Genomic DNA, 8,914 nt, shown 5'->3' on the forward strand with positions numbered 1-8,914 from the left:
TTGACCGCAATCGAATGGTGCTTTTTATGTGCCACCGGCACAGAAGCCAGCCAAAGCGGCACTGGCATCGGCCACATTTGGATGGAGCTTTTTACATTCTACTGGCACAGGGCTCACAACTGCAGTTTCCATTTCATTTGATTTTGATGTTGCTGTTGCTGTTGATGTACTTGACTCACTACATCAACATCAATATCGTCTCCTTTGAAATAGTCACCTAACACAATACACCGGTCCCAGTGTTCCTGCCACTTTTGGAATCCAGCCTGAAAGTTGTTTTCCGTAAGCAAGTCGAGGGCCTTCTGTGATCCATTCTGCATTTCGACAACGATATTAAAATGATGACCTCTGAGCTGCCTTTTCTTCTCGGGGAAGAGATGGAAGTCTGCAGGTGCTACATCTTGTGAATAGGGTGGGTGCAGAAGTGATACCCTTCTTAATTTTGAAAATGCTGAAGAACCAAGTATAAATAATTTTGTCATAATTAAGTAGTGTTTGAAACATTAATCACTAAACCCTTTAGCATTCAGATTACTCTGTCAAGTGTAATGTTTATTCATTCACATTACTTTGAATTCATCTGGTATTATCTTGTGTCTTTGAGATATCGATAGTCTGGTTGTCTATTTTAGGAATGGTATTGTAGTGTTGGTATGAGAGGCCAGTTTGAACATAAGACCGGTAGAATGTCTCAGCCAGATATGGCTGGTTTAAACACTGAAAGATTAAAAATTTTGATGGAAGGTTTTAATTTAGATCACTTTAAAATGAGAAATTTGTTTCACAGAACCAGGGGTTGTCTCAGATATGAAAGGCGTTTAAGGAGCTTGCCCGAAAGAAAATTTGACTAGCTCATATACTCACACAGTGCTCTTATAAGACAAACTTAAACCTATCCTATCTATGCTGCCACTAATGTCCCATACCTAATATATTGTGCCCCAGGTAAGCAGTTTCTTTCCACGTGTATACATCATTGGCAATGCACATTTGCAGTATTATAGATGCAGTCTGCTGTAAGGTTTTTTTGCGCAGCTAAACTGGCCAGACATAGTTTACAGCTCCAGGGATTTGGAGAAATTAACACTCAGCCATAATTGTCTCTAATAAAGTGATGAAAGATTTTTAGATAAAGCATTAGTGGACGGTTATAAACTAACTACAGGTGCAGCTTGGTGCTTTTCTGGTCTTCCTGACTTGTAAAATTAGTGTTAACATATTCACTTTAATGCAGTTATCATGAAAAATCTAAATAGGAAAACTTATGTGGTGAAGGAAAATGCAGTTAGCTTAATGATTGTTTATCGTTTTATTCATTTTGGCAAAAATAAAAAAAATAGAAGATAAATCTGGACATATTTCAAACTTGTTAGAGTCTTCACCATTTTTATAGAAATGATGAGAGCATCACTAACTATATATACAATATTGTACATAAGTAGGTGTGTAAAGTTTGCATTTCAACTAGTACAGTGAGATCTGTACGACTGACCTCACAACTTTCTATGCTGGTAATGTCATGTATGCCTCATTTATGTCCCCATTTTCTCACTCTGGCAGATTCATTATTGCTAAAATACCATAATTTTGATGACTTTTGTTAATAAAAATACCTGACCTTTTTTTTCAGGATTTGGGAACACCAAATGAAAAAATCTGGCCTGGTGTTAGTGAACTGCCTGTGTTTCGCAAAGTCAACTTTGGGGAATATACCTACAACAAGCTACGTGTACGTTTTGGATCCTACCTCACAGATTTGGGATTTGATCTCCTTAACAAGTACGTAGTTCTCTGCTTTTTTGTTATTAACTGTTCATATATGTGGTTCTACATGAATTATCTGGGTGCTTTGAATTCATCATCATCATAGTTTTACATTTTTTTTTTTTTTTCATGGCTCAGTGGTTAGAGTGTCGAGCTCACAATCATGAGGTAGTGAGTTTGATTCCTGGATCATGCTGTGTGTTGTGTTCTTTCGTGTTGCTCCAGTTCACTCTGTGTTTCTTATCTTAAATGTTTGCTGTGTCTTCCTTTCTAGATTTCTCACATTTGATCCTTCCAAAAGAATAACAGCCGAAGAAGCCAAATCTCATGAATATTTCAAGGAATCGCCAGCCCCTGTAAGTCCTTCGATGTTTCCGACATGGCCAGCTAAAAGTGAGCAACCACGCAAACATGGTAACTCTCCAAAACCGCCATCTGGTGGCAAGGCATATGCCAAGTTAATTGTAAGTGTTTTTTCATGAAGTTCGTTTCTTGGATTTCCATGTCAGTCTTAATGTATGTTCTAACTTTCACTTCTTACTAATGCAGTTATAAAACAACTTCCACAAACACTAGTTCTCAGGTTTTATTTATTAAGGCTTTATTAATACCATTCCCATGCTGTTTTCATGTAAAAAGCACCTGTGCTGGCGTTACATGAGAAGGCACCTGTGCTGGTGCTACATTAAAAACGCAACTGTTCTAATCAGTGTCAGTTTGTTTACATCCTCATAAACTGGAGGTTTTGTCAATTTGTTTGACAAATCTCATCAAGAAGGTGCCCCAGCATGGCCATAGTTCTGTGACTGATACCAGTAAAAGTTAAGTGATACTGGAGTAAATATCTTTGCAGAGTTGTTTGGGTGGTGTCGGATGAAACGCCTCACAGCATTTGCTCCAGATCTTTGCATTCTTAATCCCAGTCTCGTTGAGGTTAAACTTGCTTTTCATCAATGCAGGATGGTGGATTCACAGAATTCTTAGAGTCATTTAACAATGGAGTGCTTTACAATTTTCATCTTGGTTCTTTACATTCTGAGTTTCCTGAGATAAGTGTGGTGAAGTTGTCTGTATCTGGTCGACAAGATGTGTCTTGTAGAGGAACACACCCGAAGAAAGGCAATAGAAAACCACTTTTTACGCTTTCTTAAATATTACATGACAAAATCATTTGCCAAGGAAGTCAACACTGATTGTTTGCCAGCTTGGTGATGACAGAAAGATTCATTTTTGTTCCTCTAAATTCTGTGATTGAATCTGGCTCCAGTTAGCTTTATGCCTCATCTTTCTAGAATCAACAGAAACAAATTGCAGCTTAGTATATTGCCCCTACCCTCAAAATCTATGCATCTGTATTCTTCCCCCATCCTAAATGCTTGTAAGCTTTTGTACTGTCTCTGTGTTAAAAGAGTATGGCCTTGTACTGAAATAAGTAGACATTACTTTTTGATGGGTCTTGGCATGGCTGTGTGTTTAGGAAGTTTATTTTGCCTAATCACATAGTTCTGGGTTCAATCTCTCTGTGCAACACCTTGGACAATTATTTTCTATTTTAGTCTCAGGTTGATTTGAGCCATCTGAGTAAAATTAGCTGGACACATAAACTGTACAGAAACCTGTTCATTTGTTTATGTTTGATCTGCTTGTCATAGATTGATAGACCTAATCTGTCACCCTGTTTAACACAATCACCTGGCACTTGGGCAGGTGCCTTGAGTGGAGCCCATTCTATTACAGGCCTTCAGACTAGGGCTCTGACCTGACAATATTTTTAGTTTCTTTTCTGTGTGCTTCCTACTGAAAATAACCTATGAATTGCAGTTTTTTTTTATTCTTCACTTTCTCTCACAACTCTGCCATAAAAAAAAATATATTATTTTCTTTTCGTTTTGCAGGAAGAAGGCTGTGATGAGGCTGCAATTCCTGGAGGGTTCCACATGGCGACTGCGGCAAAAGGTGTATCAGCTGTTGGGCCTGGTTTCAGTCTCAAGTTCTAAATCTGCTAACTATTCTACGCATCTTCATGTTTCATTATTGCATTCACCAAACATGTTTCTGAGATACTTCTCAAAGACATCTTCATCTTTGTCCTTCTCGTCATCCATTCTTTGACCATCTTTTTTTTTTTTGTATTCATCCATTCTCTTTATCCACTCTTATATTCACCATATTGGTTGAGTTTTCAACATTTGTATCATATTAAAGAATTATGAAAAATATTAAATAAATAATGGCATTTTGTAATCTTGTGTCTGTTTTTGATCTTTTTTATATATTAGCTTTGTTAAGCATGGCTGTACGGTGAAAAAGTTCACTTAATTGTGTTTTCAGGTTCAGTTCCTCTGTGTGGTACCTTGGGCACATGTCTTCTAGAGCCCTGGCCCAGCCAAAACCTTTATGAGAAGATTTGGTTGATGGAAACTGAAAGAAACCTGCTGCATATGTGTGATGTGATGACGCCATGTATAAAGCACTCAATACACTCTGTAAAGTGGTTGGTGTTAGGAAGGGCATCCAACCATAGAAACCAAGCTGAAACAGACTATGGAACCTGGTGTGGGCCCTAGTCTTGCCAGCTCTTGTCAAGCTGTGCATTAAAAATGAACATTGAATGCTGATTATGATGATGTCAGTGGAGACGCAATGGCCCAGTGGTGAGGGCAGCGGACTCGCGGTCATAGGATCGCAGTTTCGATTCCCAGACCGGGCATTGTGAGTGTTTATTGAGCGAAAACACCTAAAGCTCCACGAGGCTCCGGCAGGGGATGGTTTGCGAACCCTGCTGTACTCTTCCACCACAACTTTCTCTCACTCTTACTTCCCGTTTCTGTTGTGCCTGTAATTCAAAGGGTCAGCCTTGTCACTCTGTGTCACGCTGAATATCCCTGAGAACTCCGTTAAGGGTACACGTGTCTGTGGAGTGCTCAGCCACTTGCACATTAATTTCACGAGCAGGCTCTTTCGTTGATCGGATCAACTGGAACCCTCGACGTCGTAAGCGACGGAGTGCCAACAACAACAATGATGATGTCAATTTGCATTTCCTCTCATCTTCACATGTCTACTTTGGTTTGCAAGAAAATAGTCTCATTTTCTTGCAGTTCATTGCATAACCATGTTGGGGTTATTCATTGTTCAATATACTGGGAAATTATTACCTTGCTTGGAAGCAGTCGGAAGTTTATATCTGGAAGGGCATTCATTCGTAGAAAACTCTACCCCAGCTTACTCTGATTTGATCCATGTAATCATGGAAAAGTAGTGGAGGCGCGTGGCTTAGTGGTTAGGGTGTCAGCACCATGATCATAAGATTGTGGTTTCGATTCCTGGACTGGGCTTGACTACTGGTGTTCGTATGTTTACGTCCCCATAGCTTAGCGGTTCACCAAAAGATAGCGATAAAATAAGTACCAGGCTTAAATGTCAAAAATCTTAAGGGTCGATTCATTCGATTAAAAACTCTTCAAGACGGTGCCCGAGTATGGCCGCAGTCTAACGGTTGAAACAAGTAGGAGATAAAAGATACTGAGTGATAGGTGTTAGCAAGGGTGTCCAGCCGTGAAACAAAACCTGAACGTGGTGTATAAGATAGAGGTAGTTCTCCAACCTATCTAGGAGGGCTGAATAAAGAACTAACTCAAATGCTATGTAACCCGTCCAACCCATACCAGCATAGAAAACGAACGTAAAATGTTGATTATATAAAAGCAGACATACAGTTGTTCAATATATTAGTGGAATGTTCTTTTAGCTCAAGCATTCACTGAAAGTCTCCAGAAATAAAAAGGGAGTGGGGGCTTCCAATGAACCAGGTATCTCCCACAGATCGTTTTGGTTAAAAAACGTGAAGGCGCATGACTCAGTGGTTCGAGCATCAGGCTCACTATCATGAGGTAGCGAGTTCGATTCCAGGACTGGGCTGTATGTTGAGTTCTTGAGTTGTAAGATTTAATTTAATTTTGATAAATTAAATTAAATTTGGAATTTTTTCCCTAATATTATTATCATAATTATATATATATATGTGTATGTATGTATATCTGTGTGCGTGTATTGGCGGTGGCCCAGTATGGCCACAGCATTAGTGCTGAAACATATAAAAGAATATACATACGTACACACGCGCGTGTGTATATATGTATACACGTATACACATTTGTATGCATATATATATTCGTGTGTGGTGTCACATTCCTAATTCCAGACAACTATGAAATGAAAAAATGTATCACGTTTAAATATTGTCTCTGGTGAAACAGGTAAGTTGAAAGACTGGTGAAAGTATATACCTGGATATATTACATATACATACATACTCGTATATGATGCTGATTGTATGCTTGTGTATGTATGTACGTACGTATGTATACACACACACGCACAGATATATATACACACATAAATACACATTTATGTGTGGAAACTAAAGGATGAGTAGACGTAACAATATAATTACGTATATATGATTTCCCTTATTTTTCTCAAGCCACTGGATTCAAATTATGAGATTAAGAGAAGCAATGTTTAAATAAAATGGTATAGGGAAATATCTTATGCATGTGTTCGTTTTTATGAAGGCATTCGAATGACTCACCTATATCGTATGGGATGCGAGAATAGCGTTTCGCTGATATCAAATGATGTGTTAGACACTTATCGTATGTAAATTCGTAGCACCAGTTCGCTGAAGCTGCTGGATTTGCTGTGTTTATTTATAGATTGGCTGCTTGTTTCTTTGGGATGAGTTCAGTGATGTAGACACCTGATGAGACCTCAATAAGGAGCGAAAATCGATTCGAGTTTAGCCGTTAGAAACGAATTCTTTCACGTTCTCTCTAAGCTTCTATATTTCTATGATGTTATGTGTGTGTGTGTGCGTGTGCGCGCGTATACTTGCTTGTCAAGAAGAAGGAGCTTCGCCATCGTGAGACCGATATTTTTAAGTGGAAAAACAAGACCAGGGAGGCAGTTCCAGAGGCTGGGCGTTCTAGAAGAGAACTGGGTATAGAGATTAATACCGGACCTGGTGGGATTAGACACAACAAGGGTGATGAGAAGAGAAAATATCAGTGGGCTGATAACAACGTGAATGAAGGTCACAAGAACCCGTCAGAACAGAGGGGAAACAGTCATTATGATAGTTGTAGAAAAAAATAGAGAGAAGAGACAGTGCGCCTGTGGTTCAAAGGTTGGAGCGCTTATGTGAGTGACTTTATCCCGGTTAGTTAGGTAGTTCTTTACTGGATGTAATATGTCTGTCTGTGAATACAACAAATCCAGCAGCTTCAGCGAACTGGTGCTTCGAATTTACATACGATAAGTGTCTAACACATCATTTAATATCAGCGAAACGCTATTCTCGTATCCCATACGATATAGATGAGTCATTCGAATGCCTTCATAAAAACGAGCACATGCATAAGATATTTCCCTATATCATTTTATTTAAACATTGCTTCTCTTAATCTTATAATTTGAACCCAGTGACTTGAGAAAAATAAGGGAAATCATATATACGTAATTATATTGTTACGTCTACTCATCCTTTAGTTTCCACACATATATAAGTAGCATGATCCCGGATGAGAGAATAAACTCTTAGGTGAGGAGGGACTCACTTAAGCTTTGCAGATTATTAAAAACTGTCAGAGACTGAAGCATTTTCTAGTTCTGAAGAGAAGGATTGGTCGTTGGGATACGGTCTTATTTGTGCTGAGGATGTACTTTCTCCAGGACAAATGCTTGACAATAGTGAAGCCCAAAGTTTGGTGCGATTGTGAGGGATCTTGTTGTAGGTTGCTCATGGTTAAAGGTGTATGGTGTGAGGATGTTTTCTTGATACGTGGAAACCTTGTGATTTCATGCCGTTGAAAGTGACGAAATTGATATCTTCCTTTTGGAGAATGCTTTTAAGGTCTGTTCATATAAACCGGTGTGAGTTCTGCGTATATGTCTAGGTTATACGGTTAGAGAAGAATCAGGGATAGCATGTCGATCAGTGATTCCCAAAGCGGACGATACTGCCCCTCTAGGAGCGGCGGAAAGATCCAGAGGGATGCATTGAAGAATCGGGGCGATAATGGTGTAGTCAAAAGAGGGCAATGGATGTGAAAAACAACTAAATAAAGCGTTAATTAGGTTAAGTTTTATTTGTGAAATACAGTTGTTTTAAATTTGTTGCAGAAAGTGGTCTATATTTGTGGTGAGTGGAGGAGGGGTGCTAGGTATGTGGCTTCGGTGTCCCGGGGGCAGCAGCGTGAAGACGCTTGGGAACCACTGATATAGATCATTGATGTTTAGAAAGATGAATATAGGACACGAACCCAAACCCTGTGACACGAAAGAAACACTTTTTTCCCGATGCTCTGCAAATCAAATCCAGGTATATTTACGTATTGGGATGTTTATGTATACATAAATATCTCGACACCAGAAGACTTGAAATTAAGGCCTATTATTGCTGGTCCAGCCTGTGAAGCACACCCTCTAAGCATTTTTCCCGATGCTCTGACGAGTCTGCCAACCCATCATCCTTTCTATTCCAGGCGCAAGACCTGAAGTTTGGCGCAAGTTGATTACATCGACCCCAGTGCTTAACTGCTAGTTATTTTAGCGATCTCGAAAAGATGAAAAACAAAGTTGACTTCGGCAGAATTTGAACTCAGAACGTACAGATGGACGAAATTTTGCTACGCATTTCGTACGGCGTGCGAACGATTCTGCAAGTCTGCAAGCTCGTCGTCTTACTAATAATGGTTTAAACTTTTATCACAAGGCCAGCAATTGCAGGAGATGGTCTAAGTCGATTACATCGACCCTAGTGTTCAACTGGTACTTATTTTATCGACCCTCAAAGGTAAAATCGACCTCGGCAGAATTTGAACACAGAACACGCAGACAGACGAAATACCGCTAAGCGTCTTACATGACGTGCTAACGATTCTGCCAGCGAGCTGCTCTATTATTATAATAACACAAGACGATACAAAGAGTTTTCCGCGTGTAAACAATAAAAATCAATAAGAATTAAACAATATGAAACTCCCAAAAGGGAGTGTTGTCATGTATATTGTTTTTGTCTTGGTATAAAAGATGGGCTACAGCAAATATTCTGCTCAATACCACAGATTTGCTTGTCAGTTGTTTGACC

General features: G+C 39.3%; 1 protein-coding gene across 1 annotated transcript in view; it reads left to right on the plus strand.

Annotated features, from left to right (window-relative positions):
* The window catches only part of LOC106872191 (cyclin-dependent kinase 11B-like), a 73,779-nt gene extending 69,771 nt beyond the window's left edge, over positions 1-4,008 (plus strand). The window contains 3 exon segments of the mRNA XM_052970804.1: positions 1,631-1,779; positions 2,039-2,228; positions 3,660-4,008. Coding sequence (XP_052826764.1) covers positions 1,631-1,779; positions 2,039-2,228; positions 3,660-3,761 — 441 coding nt within the window. The 3' untranslated portion in view covers positions 3,762-4,008.
* Positions 4,009-8,914: the final 4,906 nt, after the last annotated feature.

Source organism: Octopus bimaculoides, chromosome 9 (assembly GCF_001194135.2).
Source record: "Octopus bimaculoides isolate UCB-OBI-ISO-001 chromosome 9, ASM119413v2, whole genome shotgun sequence".
Lineage (NCBI taxonomy): Eukaryota > Metazoa > Mollusca > Cephalopoda > Octopoda > Octopodidae > Octopus > Octopus bimaculoides.